Raw genomic sequence first — 16345 nt, forward strand, 5'->3', positions numbered from 1 at the left:
AACATCGCGCTCCATAGCCTGTAATATAGGTAACTGAACTAAAAGATCTTTACTGGCTGCAAACATGAGTGATAACCTGAGTGTGTCCAAAACAGATCTAAAAGGTTTAAAGTATGTTAGTTACTGCAGCAGACCATGTGAATTAATCCACAAGTCAAAATCTGCAGCTGATGGCGACTCCCTCTTCTGTAAGACCTGTAATGTTTTATCTGTGGATGGCAAGGTCATCTTCCATAAACCTCCACTGATGCAGCGATGGCCGCCTGAACCCAGGCAGGCTTGTTCATTTCAAGGCAAGACACCGAGATGCCTTGCAGTGTGCTGCGTGATTACACCATGCTGAGTTGTGGCAGCATTTCCAAATACTGTTGCCACCTGGCCTAAATGGGTCTTAAAATACTAACTTGCAGACTGACAAAATATTTTTAAAAATCTCTTTACAGATATCACCTTTTTGAATTTTACTTATACTGCATATATACTTTCTTTGAGTGAAGTTACTACCGATTAATTGCAATTTTGCTGGCTAAATGGAGCAGACTGAGGTATGGATTTTTCTTCTGCAGAATTTGGTAGAAATTCTGTGTCAATAACCTGTCAGTAAACTAGAATGCTGACTGGTGGTTTCTGTAGGCAAGTGCTTAAAGTTTTCCACTTGACGACCGGGCACAGAGCCCCCCTCTTACTGCTTTAAGAGCTATAACGTTTCGTCTCCCACTGAATTGGACAAGTCCTGTCGATGTGACCCCACCCATCTGTCTGCTGGCTCACAGTCGCACTCGACTCCTGGGCAGTAAAGCTCCTGCTGCCTCATTGTTCTGCGACGGCTTTTCTGTGACCATCTCACCACCAGTTTTTGCTCTGCTTAAGAACTATTAAATCTGACCGTGACTCACATGGCACAGGTGTTCCCAAGAAAGTATTCAGAGGGCTTGCAGACAGGAACACAAACCGTCACAACAAACAAACACAGCCCCAGATGTCGGTCCTAGACACAGTAACAGCAAATTACATTGCACGGCAGGGTTTTGAATGTGTAATGAATGATTGCATTGTGGCTATCAACAGGCACACAAATCTCAAGAATGCATAAACGTCTGCAAAGCAATTTGGCCAAATTCCAGTGATAGTGGAGTGCGTTTTAAAAAGATGTATGCAATCCTAAAATAAGCCCTGAGAACATGGAAGACTACTAAAGACCAAGCAGACCTTGGTTTAATGTGTTATCTGCAGGACAGCACTTCCTACAGCAGTGTCCCCGGCCACCAAACAGGGGTATTGGGTTTGAAATTCCGGTCCAGTGGGAAGACTAACTGCAATCTGCTTTTCCTCAGGGGTGTCCCATCCCAGTACTGACTCAGCCCAGCCTTGCAGACTCTGATAAGATTAGGTTAGATGGTGGAAATGGTACTGCTGGAGTGCTGAAATAAATATTAACTTAATTCAATACATTCAAAATGGGTCAAGGATCTTCCTTACTGTAAACATTACTATCTATGTAACCTTTGTCTAGACGGCTTCAGCATGCAGACACTGTCTGCTTTCGTTGTGTAAAGAGTATTTTTTGACCCAGACTCATTATGCAATATTACAATGTATATTCAGAAACCACCACTTAACACTTGTCTGGAAAAGACAAACCCTTAGGCTTTCTGATCAATCAAGTGATTTGATCCTTTACTAAACATCAGAGTTAAAGCATTAATATAAAGTATTAAATATAACATTTTATTAAAAATATCGTGAGTGATCTCTAGCAGAACTGCAGGTCACCTGTGGGGAATCTGAATCGCAGTACCCCTTTATGCAGACTGCAATATCACTAAAAAATGCAGGACAACAGGATATTTTCAAGGATAGCCTAAGAGGTAACCCAGAAGTAAGATGGTCTAAGCTGTGAAAAAAGTCAAAACTGTATCTGCACCCTTTACTAATTAATAAGTAAGGTGCCTCAGCTTGGTGATTTGCAGTAGTCATTATGCACTAGCAGTATAAACACGCGTAGAATCACGTGTAGAGAAGTGAGTGGGCAGTTTGTTTCAGCTAAGAGTTGTATTTAGCCACGAGCTCTGGGTTATCACATGGCTGTAAGGTGAAAATGGATATTAGATCCCTGAGTTGAAAAATGAATCTCCTTACATTTCTTTTCCCTTTACCTTGCTATTTTTATATCACCTCAGCTGTTTTATGTCTCTCTTTTAAACTGCACTTCTTTTTCTCTCCCCAGTAGTACTCTAGCACAATATTGTGTATTAACTGTACATTTTCTGCAAACAAATCCAATAGGAGTGAAGAGAATACGCTTATCCAAGCATCTGTGTACATTATAGCAGTAAAAGAGTGCTCCACTAATGTTAAAAACCTTGAGCTTCCTAATTAATACAGACCAATAGCAAAATGCATTCATTTACCATTAAGCTGCTTAGCATTAACGTCAGATATGACGTCAACTGTTCCTGACAAAGAACTCTCTTTTCAGGTACAATTGGCTGAAGGAATGCTTTACTTGAAAGGCACTCAATTGTTGAATGCATGGGTTTGGGAATGTTTTTATGAACCAGCTTTTATGAACAGGAGGTCAAAGTTAATAATACAACTTATCAAACAATGTCCCTTCAATTCTGTTGCAGTACTAGCAACATATCTAGTTCAGCATAATCAACAGTATGCCCCCTGGCAGGAATTCCTGTTAGAAACAAAATCAGTAGCTAAATTAGAGTTTACAACACCTTCAGCCTGAATTTGTATTGCAGAATGCCTGTTGTCTCTGCTGTATATACTGTATTCATATGAACTAGTTTCTGTGCTATAAGCAAGGGTTGTACATACACCTTTAGAATGTCTTTGTTTTTAAATTCAAATTCAATCTTTATTGTAGCCCTAGATTTTTGACTGACCATAAAGAAACATAGCAGCATTCCAGCCTAATTCCTAATTATTAAAGAATAATATTTTTAATTATCTTAATGTAAATTGAGATCATGGTCTGCGCTGTAACACTATAAACACTATAACACTTTTTTGGGTAGAACAGAATACCTCTGCCCAAGTCAGGAGACAGAGCAGTTTCACATCAGACAAACTGTAGAGTTACAAAAGAAACCTGGAAAATGCAGCATAAGGGATTCCTGACATCATACAACAGGCATGACATGTTTCTTGCAAGACTAAGATCAAAACACTGTGCTGAAAATAAGAAAATAAAACAAAAAATACTTTTCAAATTTGCTGACCTTCTATTGCACATAAATTTAGGTTATTTTATTTCTGTTTAGGTCAGAGTGTTTGCTCAGTGTTTTAGCTGAATTTCTCAGGTGACATCCCTCCAAGTTTCTGTACTCTCTGGAAGACTGTCAGTGACAGTCACTAGGTATGTTCATAAAACTATGAAAAGAAAGGAAAATAGCTTTTAGTAAGTAAAACTTGCATTCTGAACCAAACTACACATTTTTTGAAGATTCACCTGACCAGTTATATTTTGAGGCTAATGAAAAGAAAGGACACTGACAAAGAATCATCGCTGTGAAGCTCTGAAGATTGTTCATTTGAGTTAAATTAGCACACACATTAGGTACATCGGTTTTCTCTTCGTCTTCAAGTACAATGCGCTCTTCTGCCTGAATGCAATTGCGAAGTGCTAGTGGCTGTATCAATAGTCCAGGTTAAGAAGTAGCCAAGAGATGTGCACTGTGTGAGTGCAGAAAGAAACAGTTCTTCCTCGTGTTGCAGGAATTTCCATAAAAGCATTAAATTAGGTTACACTTACTTATTGATCACCTGACCGGTTTTATTTTGATTGTTAAGAAAACAAAAGGACACTGACAAAGAATCATCATCAGGAAGCTATGGTCTTATTACACCTTTTCAAACCTCAGTGTGATTAGCACAACAGCACCCCCCCTGCAGAAAAGGACAAGACATTCGCCACACGGGTGCGTTACCTCTCTTTTCTCTGTGGATCTCCTCGAGCAGCTGCTCCTGCTTTGCGATCTGCGCGACCAGGAGCTGCTGCTCCGACTCCTTGTTCTGCCGCAGGCCCTTGAGCTGCTCCCGGCCCTGCTGCAGATGGCACCGCAGCTTCCTCTCCTGCCCCTCTCGCTCCTTCGCCTCCTCGCACAGCCACCGCAGCTTCGTCTGGGCCCAGCAAGACAGACACTGCTCACAAACACGCGCCGGGCACCTCCAGCGCGACCAAGACAAGAGGATGCTCCAGGAGAGCACCACCCAATGTGAACTCATAATTCACTCTCCGAATCTTAGCACATCTTGTAACACCGACATTATCAAACAGATCATAAAAGCTTCCCTCATGCAGTTATCTTCTGTTCTGAATTTATTAAAGGATTTCTACACACCTACACTTTTCAGTTTCAACTTTTATTCACTTTCCAATATACTGAGCAATCAAAAGAAATATTTTATTCTAGTAGACATACATACACATTTCGGGCATTGATTCAGTGGTTTTGACATTTGGATGGATTCATGACTCTAATACATGATACCTTATGTGTGAGAGAGCTGACTGGCACACACATCAAGGGGAATTAACTTGTTGAATATATTGTAAAACCTGGTAAAAAACCAACAAAGAAAAAGGAACCAATATGACTTGCTAATCAAGAAAACCGCATTTTAGTGTCTTTGTCTTCTGTGACCAACAACTAACCAAAATCAATACAGAATGCAGTGGTGAAGACTATGGGGCCTGAAACCCTCTAACTGGAATACCTCTACCTTTTACTGACTACTCATGTATTTTGGGGGTCTAGGCTGTTAAGGTACAGCATTTGTTACATGAGCTGGCTGGGGAGTGCTTTAAAATGTCAGTTCCCAAGGTTGTGGAGCCATGAGATCTCTAGGCAGATGAGCACACTCTCTGAGTGTCATACAGAGTGTCACAATACTATAGCTGGAGGACAATAAACAAAGGGTTAATTCCACACTGATAAGAAAGAAAAAAGGTCACACCTGAAGAAGGCTTAACAGCCAAAATGTTTTTTTTTCCCTTTGAACTTCACAATATACTATACAAAGTCTGGAAGTTAAACATTGTGAGTCTTTCCAAGCATGCTAAATCAGGTAAGAGTCATAGACTTTACATTGCAATACCTTTAAAGATGCATTCTGCTCTGAAACAATGAGTTGTTAATTGTTTTTTAAATTGTTATGTGCCCCCAGTCTGGAGTCGCCAAATGTTGATCAATTCAGCTCACCATTTTGGCCCGTATACCAGCACAAAGGGACGATCATGCAAGCTATGATCTGTCATCGTCCAGCTGACCCAAGGGCAACCCCATGGACAAGAGCAGAGACAGTTCTCTCACCAACACTCTGAACTGTTGTGGACAAGCCAGCGACACCCCAGCATTCCTGTCCCCGCTGGTAAATAAGTTGGCAGGACTACAGGGCTCAACCAGCACTCCAAGACAGTGCCTTCATTTGCTGAGGCACCTGGGACCAGCGAGAGTTGTGATGTGTTAAAACTGATACATGCACACACAGTTCTGGCATGTTACATTCCACTAAGGAATTACAGAAGTATGGCCTCTCTTAGCTGTTTGTTACATACTCATTTCTTATGAAAAATGTCAGCAACAGGAAACAGTATCAAACAGTATCAAAAAGTAGACCTACAGCAAATACATGAATTTCTTTTTAGATATGATTGTGAACATCTCAAAATGTTGAGCTCATTTACAATACAGTTAAAAAGGCCATAAATCTAAAGCCATATTGGCAATTTAAGTACAAGGAAAACTTGTTTGTTCAAACACAGTTTAGTACAGTACCTTCATTTCAGCTAACCAGCGATGAGGGTCCTTCTGCAGGCCAGGTGTAAGGGATATTGCCTAGGGACAAAACAGATTTGCTTTTTTAGAACAAGCTGATCTATTAAAAAGCTTTTCACTGCCCACAGTATCGGTTTCACTGGTACAACAAATAATCTCTTAGATAAGGACAAAAACAACAGCAAAGGCACAAAGCAAGGTTCATAATACAGGTTTTGATGTTATATTAATGCAATTCTGTAAAATGAACAATAATGTGTAAACAAAAGGGTTGCTTTCAATTTTCTTTATCACTCATTTTAATATGACTCAGTAGTGGCACAATTACCTTAATGGTTCTCTTAAAACTTATAGCACTACCAGCAGCATATGCGTAATGCAAATTTGAAATTAAAACGCAATGGTCTGAAACAGGATCCTGTGAGACAATGTTAAATTGCACCACAGATCTTAGAGGAAAAAACTCTTGATAAAAGCTATCAAAATAATATTTGAACTTATGTGTGAATACAACTTAAAATTTTATAGATACTTGAAAAAGTAAAAAAAGCATTACATGAATTGTAACATTAACGTACTTTTTTCTTTACTTTCCCTTATTTTTCAATGTATTTTTAATTTCACCTTTGTGTATACTTGAAATCTACCATCTAAAAATATTAACTACACTAAAAAAAAGAAAACATACTAAATTGCAGCTTGCAGTTTTGCAAGGCAGATACAGGTGATTTGCCATGTACATACATAAGCTCTTTCGGAGCTGACAGCTCAAATGTATTACTGTTGGTACATAATCTTTTATGTACCTAACCAACATCAGTTAAAAAAAATCCCAGCACCAGTAGCAATTTTATAAAATGAAAAAAAGTTAACACTGAGGATTAATTTTGCTCTGTTTTTTTTTTTCTCTGCGATACCCACAGCAGGGATTTATTGTAATCACAGTAAAGAACATAAATGCCACTGTCCTTAAATTACAGGCTGAGCCCACTGATGATGTATCTCTCTTTCTACTGGGAATTTCCCTTCATCTCATTATGATCATTAAATATTGTAAAAAATGCTGTATGGTGTTTCTTAGTGTTAAATGTAATATATACATCTTACATATTGAGCGTACGCTTGAGTAATCCTAAATCCATGCTCCATTTTCCAAAAGCTTAATCGATGCCAGTCGTGGGGGAGCTTGCTGTGAGCTACTGTATATCCCAGCAAGCAAATGGGGCGAGGTGGGATACATCCAGGATGGGAACACGAGTCCATCGCCGAGTTTCAGAAACATCCGAGGTAAAATTGGTAATCCATCATTTCAGTTAATTAAGCTGCTGATTTATTTTTTTAAATGGGCTTAGCCTGGAGACTGGTTTTCTAAAATACTAAAGGAAGAATTCTGATACTTCCCATATATTCTAATAAGAGAGGATTGACTTTAGCCAGTGGCTAAACCCAGCTGCATTAAGTAACACTTGAGGAACCCACTAGACCACAGCACTGCCATTTGCAAATCTTTTGCACTACAACATGGCGTTTTGACAGTCAGAAACCATACCTCAGCCATTAGAATTATATATTATGAATTAGTCACAAATCATTCAGTCCAACAGATTAAAAAACAGCTTTGAAATGCAATAAATTATTAGCAAATAGTTTATCTAAGTCTGGCATTACTAGGAGCACCACTCCATATTAAGACAACCTCATCACTCAACCATTAAATGTCTTGGGATATGTTGCTTTTATAGATTGCATTTTGTAGCATCATACATATTCCTTAGCTTTTATGGAAAAATAGCATTAAAATGTAATGTCATTATTCAACCATAAGCACACGTCAATTCTGTTAAAAACAGAGATCTTAACTGCTGAAAGTCACCTTTGTGGAAGCGTCCTGGAGAGGGGGACTCTCATAGATTAGCCCCACAGGCTGACATGATTACTAGAAAAAGAATGTGGTCAAAGAGGGGCTACTAAGGCAGCTAAATGTCATTTTCACTTCACGTAGCTTCATGCTGACGTAATTTTGCAGGCAGCTGATAAAGAAGTGGCAAACAGTATTAAAAGGCTGAAGAATAAATTGAACACAACAAGTGGCTTGTCTAAGTGCTTTTTCTTCTAAACACAAGAAATACCCAATGCTCTATACTGCAGTGTAATATACTGTTATGTGAATAACCTTGGTGCGTCAGAATGTTTACATGTAAATACATCCTTCTGAACAAATTCAGGGCGTTGTAAGAGAAAAATATTACTTTGAATTTTTCATCGGAATCCCTGGAGAAACCTCTGCATGCAGAGTCAATCTCTATTCCTATGGTCTGAAGTATGGATTCCTGTTCTGTTTCCAGACAGTTAATCTGCTCTCGGAGCTCCAGAATTGTTTCATCCATTCTTCTTACTTGGTCATCTCCACTGGTGACCAATTTGCTCTGAAACAAAAGTGAGATACGCGTCGCAATCAAACAAACATGAAGAGCACCTGAGATCAAACTTGTCCAAGTGGGTTTTTTGATTTTGTTAAACACAACAGCCTATTACACATCAATGAATCTTTCACAATGCATATTTTACAGGATGGAAATGACTTTCTTTACACTATTAAAGCTGTGTTCTTTATACCCTAAAGGGCTTATCTGAAATAAATAGTGCCTTGATTTATCTTGCAAAATAGTTAGGAAGATATTAACAAAGGACATGGGACAGTTAGTTTCCTTATGCCTCATGAGCACAGCCTGTATAAGCACATTTTAAAATATTAGTCAAACGAATAGATTATGGCTACTCAACCATCTGCCGTTCCAAACCACTGTAATTTTGCAGTAAATGTTGTTCATAACTAGCAGAATCAATATAGGAATTAAATTAAACTGGTTGCACTAAAGTAATGAAACGGAGTGGATTGAAGTAATGAAGGAATAGCCTCTCTTTGTGGCAGGCAAAGTGTAGAGAGTTTGCAGAGCAAAACGCAGACTCCCTTCCCTTCCTTGGTCAGAGCAATGCCCAGATCTCATTCCTTTTGAAACTATAACTGCTGGATCTGATACATGTGCAGTTCAATCCCACACTTCATTACCCTCAGCACAACCTCGGTAAAAGCAATACCGCTGGAAAAATAAAATAAGGCAGCAAATATATCAAAACCTTGTGAAATATAAGCCACACCCTGTTCAAGCTATTTTCACAGGGACAACATGCTCCTGGTTCTATTGGGAGTTAATAATATTTAGGCCAGTGCATGTAGCCGTTAGTGAGGAAAGCACAAAAGGTGCATATTGTACAGGCATTTTGCATGGAGGAAAAGGTCAGACAATATTAGGATTGATTGTTTCGCTACTTGCCAACCTGGATCAGACATTATAAAAGTTAAAATTTAATTTTGTACAGACATTCCAGACGTTGTCTGCTAAACGTTTATTAAAAGAAAATCCAGGACAAGCTTGTGTGTTTTTTAAGGATTTTAAATAAGTAGTAGTATAGAGCTCCCTTCAAACAAATAACTTTGCCTAGGCTATTATTTATTATAAATAGTTAAACTGAACACAAATTCAGTGGTACTGTATATACTGTACTCTAAAAGATTATACTGTACTTTTTAAAGATTGACAGCCATAGACCACTAAATCTCAGCCGTAGACTACAGAGCTTTGGATATGAGATTTAGAATTGCAAATTAATAGCAACAAAAGTCAGGGGTCACCTCACCACACTTAATGCCCACTCAGATTCCAGGTTTGTATAAGTCTTCACAGATATTACACATTCCTAGACCTCAGTGTTGCATGCATGCAACAGAAATAAAAAAATATAGATATATTATGGAAAACTGACATTTATGAAAAAGGATTTAGTATTTATGTTGACACATCATTTGCATCTTCTAGAGTCTAGACAACGGTGTGAAGCAAAAAAAACAAACATGTCAAGATCTAGGCAAAGATGTAGAACATAAATGAAAAGCTCATTTTAAAATTATACAACGCACAAGTACAGTTTCTTTAGAAGGTATTCTATAATGTTCCACAGCTTAGAATAGGGTACAGTTTTGTGCACCATGATACAAAAAAGGTACTGCTGCCCTAGAATTGGTCCAGAAAACACACCAGATGCATTCCCAACACCCGACTGTGATCAGTTTAAAGCACTATATTTTCGTGCTACTGAACACAGAAGACTATAAAGTGATCTCATCCGGCCATTCAACTATTTTCAGAACCAACAGTGAAACATGAACCGAGGGACACAAGTGGAAACTATGGGGTAGTCTGGAACAAGCTAACCTCTGTTGAAGTGCATATCCAGCTGCTTCTCGACAAAAGGCAGGGTGAGCTCCACAGATTATTCAGTTCTCTAGCAATCAAACCACCTACAAGATGGTCTGAATAACCATCAGTTGTCTATAATCTTTCTTATTTTACTAGCAGTTAACAGACAAATGATCTGAAACTATGATCCGCTTTCAGTCCCTGCTTCCTGCTGTGCTTGGTAGCAGATGAAAAAAGGTGTAAGCTGGACATTCCAAACTACATAGGATGGAAAAAATATTTATCACTAAAAACATCCGGAGTTATGCAACGTCAACTGTGCAGCCCTTTCTCAGGAAGCCCTCATTACAATAATGCACTGTGCTGCCTGGGAGAGAGGGATTACCGCAGCCCCGCACAAGAGATGGCACTTCAAAGTATCCACAAGAAACATAAAAGGCCAGGTGCTGATTTTCCAAAGTATGAATTAGCATACATTTTATTTTTGTTTATACTCAAACACTACTAAGCAGACTGTATGAAATTAAAACACCATCTGACGTCTTTAACCCAAAGCCACCTGTTGTTTTTTATGAATATCCATGTTGCTAAAGACTAGCTGATCATGCTACAAATCCAGGGATTTTGTAGATGCCGCTTTCTTTCCAACTTCTTCACTTAGCAGATATGATAAGGACACCGAGGCTTTGCTGTACCTTTAGAAGGTGAAGTATTGGCTAAGGTTTAATATTTTACAGCGAGTTATACTTCAGTACATGGAAGCTATTTTGGCTTTAGTACCTCGCTCAATGGTACAACTGTGTCACACCCAGGATCCCAAATTGCTTAGGAAGGGGTACAATACTGAAATAGACAGGTCAGAAGAAAAGTCTCTTGAGCATCTAAACCAGGTGTCCAGCTCCAGTCCTCAAGCACCACTGTCTGACGAATAACAAGTACAATTAAGTAATTAAGGGCTCAGATTGAAGGAAAACCAGAAAACTTCTCGCCCTTCAGGACTGGAGCTGTGCACCTCTGATCACAAGGATTCTTACAATTCAAATGTTTGTGCAAGTTACAATCAAGGGAAAACAGGAATTATTTAACACATCTTCAGAGCAACTGTAGCAACAAGCTCTTCAAAGGCAGTTTAGACAGCAGAACCCAGTCACCTTCTATACAGCCTAACTCTCGAGTCAAAGGCAGCTGTGGACAATTAAAAAAAAAAAAGCAACGGTCTCCAATGCAACAGTAACTATAAAACAATGCACAGAATTAAAGACAAACAGAGCTGTAGTACGAAAAAGAATGGTCACCATTTTGAACTGTTAAGGTTACACAATACCAATGGTGAGAAAATAAAGCCTAGTTTTGTAAACGGCATTTCAATTGCTGAGGGGATACAAAGGGTAAAATCTGCAATCACCCAGGGAACTATTTTTTTCTTTGAAAACACAACCCTCTATCTAAGGGGGCTACCTGTCACCTAGAACAAGGTGCCTTCCTTCAACCTGTAATTGTAAAGAGCTAATTGCATCATGCCAATCAAAAATCCTATTTTAAAACAAATGGGCAAGTAATTTCATGGATTTATATTCAAATATATGGCCTTTTCAACTTAACTCCATTATAAATCCAGCAATGTACCATATTTGCTTAAATTTCAGAGTTTCAAAAATCACCATGGTAATTGTATCTGGATTTTTTGGCTTTGCTTTGTAACCATTGCTCAGATGAAAAATGTGAGCATCTGACATTTCTAAGAAGAAGTAAAATGTATGTTACGTGATCATTTTAAACAGCCTTAAAAGAGTAATTTAACAGAAACCATATTGGTTGGTGTTCTTTCCCAACCTATAAACACCAGAAAAATCTTGGAATTTTGTTCTAGAATTTCTACTTATGTGAATGATGTGAAAATATCTTAGAAAAACATTTACCAGACAACATAAGATCACATGTGTAAAAATACCAAAAAAGGGCATTTTAGTGACAGAACAAGGTGGAACCGATCTGTTTTATTAAAAGTATACAGGAAACTTTATTTTATAAAGCCGCAAGTTAATAAAAGTTATTTCTCAAGCACATCTGTAAATCATTAATCTTCACCCAATACTTTTTTTTACTGTTAAAAAGGGTGTCCACTGATAGCTTAGCAAAGTACGGGGCAGGTTAGCTCACAGCAGTTGATGCTATTCAAACTCACTGACTCAAAGCCCGATCACACCATGACATGAGGCTTGCTATGGTCTCCAGCACCACTGAGGCCAATCAGGTGCTGGCAGACATAGGCGTTTGATCTCCAAGGCGACAGGAGCACATCAGCATCTAAGAATTAAAACGATTTCAAAACTTTTAAATTTACACAGGAAGTTAGTACAAAGCTTTCCCTTTAAAAGGAAAGGGAAGGGCCGGTATCCTAGAGCCCTGCGCAACGGCTGTTGCTCCAGTTAATGATGGAGGGTGAATAAAGAAACGTTAATTGTGAAAAGTTACACAGGGAGCTGGAATTCTGCTGTGATCGCACATACTTCCACAGGCCATTTAGTTCATTATATACCATTATGTTTCCCATAACATTAACACATAGAATTTGTGGTACAAGAGCTCTTACAAATTGGTTCACTGACATTTCAGGCTAGACCAGAGATTACTACAGATTCAAAGGAAGCAACTGAAACAAGACATTTATTCAATTTCACCTGACTTGCAAGAAAGCTGGAATTGAACTATACACTTAATGAATGCAAATCAACAAAGGAAAGCATCTTGAACACATTTTTATATTGGGCATGAATTGCCAAAATTTAGCCTCCTTACTAGTAGCTGCGAGCTCATCACAAGTTTCTTTTTAATAACATACAAGACGTCACCGCTGATTTACGGTGAAGCCATCGTCTCCAGCAAATATTACAAAGGTAAAGGATAACTGACACAATAATTTGATGCACCTTACTTAAAGTAAAAAATGACAATGAAATAAGGGTAAGCACTTCATAATGGTTTCTCTTGGAAGCATCATTGTCATATTCCACGTTACACGAGGGCAGCAGTGTGGAGCACTGGTCAGGGCTCTGGACCTGGATGGGGAAGGATGTGGGTTCAAATCCCAGAAGAGACACTGCTTCACCCACATTGTTGCATAATATATCCAGCCATATAAACGGGTGCAAATGTAAGGGGTTTTGGATAAATGAGACAAGACAAAAAAAATGAGTAACTATATAAAAAAACACAGGGATACCACATTTGTAAATGATAGGCAATTTGCTGGGCAAGTCTGTTCATTCTCTTTGGGTCTTGCTACAGAACGGAGGACCTTTCCACCTAGCTTGTTTCACAGGTGCTTAAACTCATGCTACGCCCATGGTGCATAAGAAATTTGCTGTGGATTGGACTGGCAGCTCTGGACAGAGGTGATGAGGTACAGATTTTATCAGGCTGTCTCTGCACACTGCTTCATGTGAGGCTGTTGCACCCAGCCAATTTAAATTAAAAAAAACTTCCCATATGACATCTACACACACTTGGATTCACTTTCTATTAGGACATTATTCCCATGTTCCTGGAAATAAAGTCTGCGCCTGTAACACTGTTGGATCTGCTTTTCACACTAGTAAACTCTACCTCTCGCATCGCGCTACAGGAAAACCAAAAGGTTTTGCCATTACTCCTACTCCCAGGGTTACAGAGGGTTTCTCAAGTCTTTACACTGTATTTAAGGCTGAAGTGACCCTTCCTTCGCCCACATGTGAAAAAACAGATTTACCACTCATGACATTGCAGAGATCCTTCTGTATTTGCCCTGCCTGTGCCTGCAAGTAAGCAAGAATGGACAGGAGAGCAGAACTGCAGAACACCAGGGTTTGTCCTTTAATGGCTACCAGGCATGTGTGCTAATCGTGGAGGGGAGTAGAGAGCCAGAGAGAGAATGGAGCAGTAACTCACAGTCCAGGGAGGTACAGAAAAACTTTTTACCATATATAAACGGGGAGAGAAATAACAATGAATGAAAAAGATTAATTACAATAAATACAGTAAATACCAAAAGTAGCCTACACTTAAAAATATATCGCACAGTAAATAAATCAGGGAGAAATGCCATTTAACAACCTGCAAATGCTTACATTCCATTACCCTCCTCTGTACTGTTCAATAATTAAACAATAAAACAAAAAATAAATTAAAAAAATAATAAAATCCCTTGGGTGTTTCCCTGACATGACTGGAGGTACGGGTGAGTCTCAGTTCTCAGCGAAAGAGGGTGCCCCACGTGTGCAAGGCGAAAGCGAGCAGCGAACCAGAGCCAAGCGCTCTTTAATGGACTACATGTCGGGTTTGTTAATGACAAACAGAAGTTGATTTTATTTTTTGCTGTTAACTTCACTTCCCTTTCATTAAGGGAAGAAAAGTTAAGAGACCGAGCAGTCATGAAAAAGATACTCCTTTACTATCTTTCCAAGTCAGTGGAAATTCTGAGGTGATGAACAAAATGGAGAGAGCCAAGTTACTAAGCAAATTAAAAGAGAAAAGAGAAAGGTTTCTATACTTACCTCAGGCTCAGGTATTCTAGGAAATTCTAGGAAAGTCTCTTCTGCGTCACTACTGCTAACTGCACATCTTTCATCTACTGCTTATTGCTTTTTAAAAAACAGTAATTTACTCTCCATTTGAACATATCAGCAAAAATATCTCTATAGCAGTCTCTCTCAAGCCTCCATTGAAAAGAATCTGCAAGAATCAATAAGCATACACAACAGTGTGACCTACTGGCAGCAGCCTAGTACTGATGAGGGGAGCGATGCCATACAGAAAGAGCCTGTAGCTTTTGTCTTACAGTCCAGAGTTATCTAAACCTGGCCTTGTCCCATTGGTACGAGTAATAACCTACTGTAATAGAAATTCAGCACTGTGTTATCCTGATTAATCTTCGGATTTTTTAAACACCATAATGAAAGCCATGTTTTATTAAGCATTTATAGTATTTGGTCAATGCACGGACCTCCCTCACTCTTATTGCCAACTCCACTAAAACAGCAAACTGGTGGCATTCCCAGCATTTCCAGCATTCACATTATCTTCTGCATTAAGAAGGACAAATGAGAATTAATAACTTACACCACACATCAAGCGAAGAGCTGAGAAAATCATTCAAAGAACTGTTTCAAAGGAAAGCTCAGAGGGCAGATATTATAAAAACTAGACTCGCCAGGAAATACATTCTTTCCATTTTCACACACCAAAAACATGTGGGTCATTTCTTTTTGACAGTCATTAAAAATTACAGTTGGTTAACAGTCACTAAAAATTTAATTTGAGAAAACACTAATTTTAGTTTCACTGAGTGTTCCTGAAGATTGTTTGGGTAAAAGAGGTTATGGGTCTAAACCTGGTCTAAACGCAAAGAAGTTCTGCACGTTTTTACAGTTTTATCAAGGAGGTTTTGAGCCCCACCCTACAAGATAAAAAACTCAAAACACTAGCAATACCTCATCTCTTCACAGTATGGAATAAACCTTTACTTGTTCCAATACTGAAACAAACCAGCCCTTTTCCCCCCATTGCAACATATGCATGTTATACAAACAAATAAAATTCACCTTTTGTCAGGCTAACACACTGCATGAGTACAAGGCCACATATCACTGCATGTGTGAAGACAGATACTCAGCCTCACTCCTCTACAGTTAAGCCCTGCTCGCAGAAGAGGTGAAACTGAACTCACCTTTTCTTCCAGTTCCTGTTTCAGCAGCTGGTACTTCCTCCTGAGCTTGGCGTATACCTCCTCGCTCTGGGTTAACTCCTCTGTCAGTTTGTCACATTCGATCTTCATCTTCTCGAGCTGCTGGCGGTGTGCTTTAACCAAGCTTTTGTCCACTGCTTTATCTGCCTAAGGGAAAAGCACATCTCGTACAACTGACCTCCCTACTTGAGTTTTTGATTTAAGTGTGTGAACATTTAGCACCTTTTAGAGTGTTGAACTCCTAATTAAGAATGTTAATTACAGCAATACAACAATAACCACCTGAAACAAGTGCTCTGCATTTTTTTCCAATTTTTTTTTCTTCTACATGCAAAGGCCAGATTATCTGTATCCTTCTTGCTAAAACCTGTGACTTGCAGTGGGCATCCTCCATTATAACCGCCTTCAAAAATTAATAGAAGTGGGAAAAAAAGACAGCAGAGAGAATGAACCCATGAGCTCTGCAGCACTCACTGGCCATCTGCTCAGAGGGGATCACTGTGCGTGCAGGTCAGCGCTCCAGCCCCGCTGGGACTACGGTCAGGAGTGTGACCAGTTTGATCTGAAATAAC

At 39.1% G+C, this 16345-nt stretch overlaps 1 protein-coding gene across 1 annotated transcript in view; it reads right to left on the reverse strand.

The window, feature by feature from the left end:
• Positions 1–16345, reverse strand: part of cep128 (centrosomal protein 128) — a 57614-nt gene that overhangs the window by 19789 nt on the left and 21480 nt on the right. The window contains exons 14-17 of the mRNA XM_088925974.1: positions 15756–15920; positions 8042–8218; positions 5793–5852; positions 3942–4134 (exon numbers count right to left, since the gene is read on the reverse strand). Of these exons, the coding sequence (XP_088782100.1) occupies positions 3942–4134; positions 5793–5852; positions 8042–8218; positions 15756–15920 (595 nt within the window). The remainder of the gene's footprint in view (positions 1–3941; positions 4135–5792; positions 5853–8041; positions 8219–15755; positions 15921–16345) is intronic.

The sequence above is a fragment of the Atractosteus spatula genome, chromosome 9, assembly GCF_055471065.1.
Source record: "Atractosteus spatula isolate fAtrSpa1 chromosome 9, fAtrSpa1.hap1, whole genome shotgun sequence".
Classification (NCBI taxonomy): domain Eukaryota; kingdom Metazoa; phylum Chordata; class Actinopteri; order Semionotiformes; family Lepisosteidae; genus Atractosteus; species Atractosteus spatula.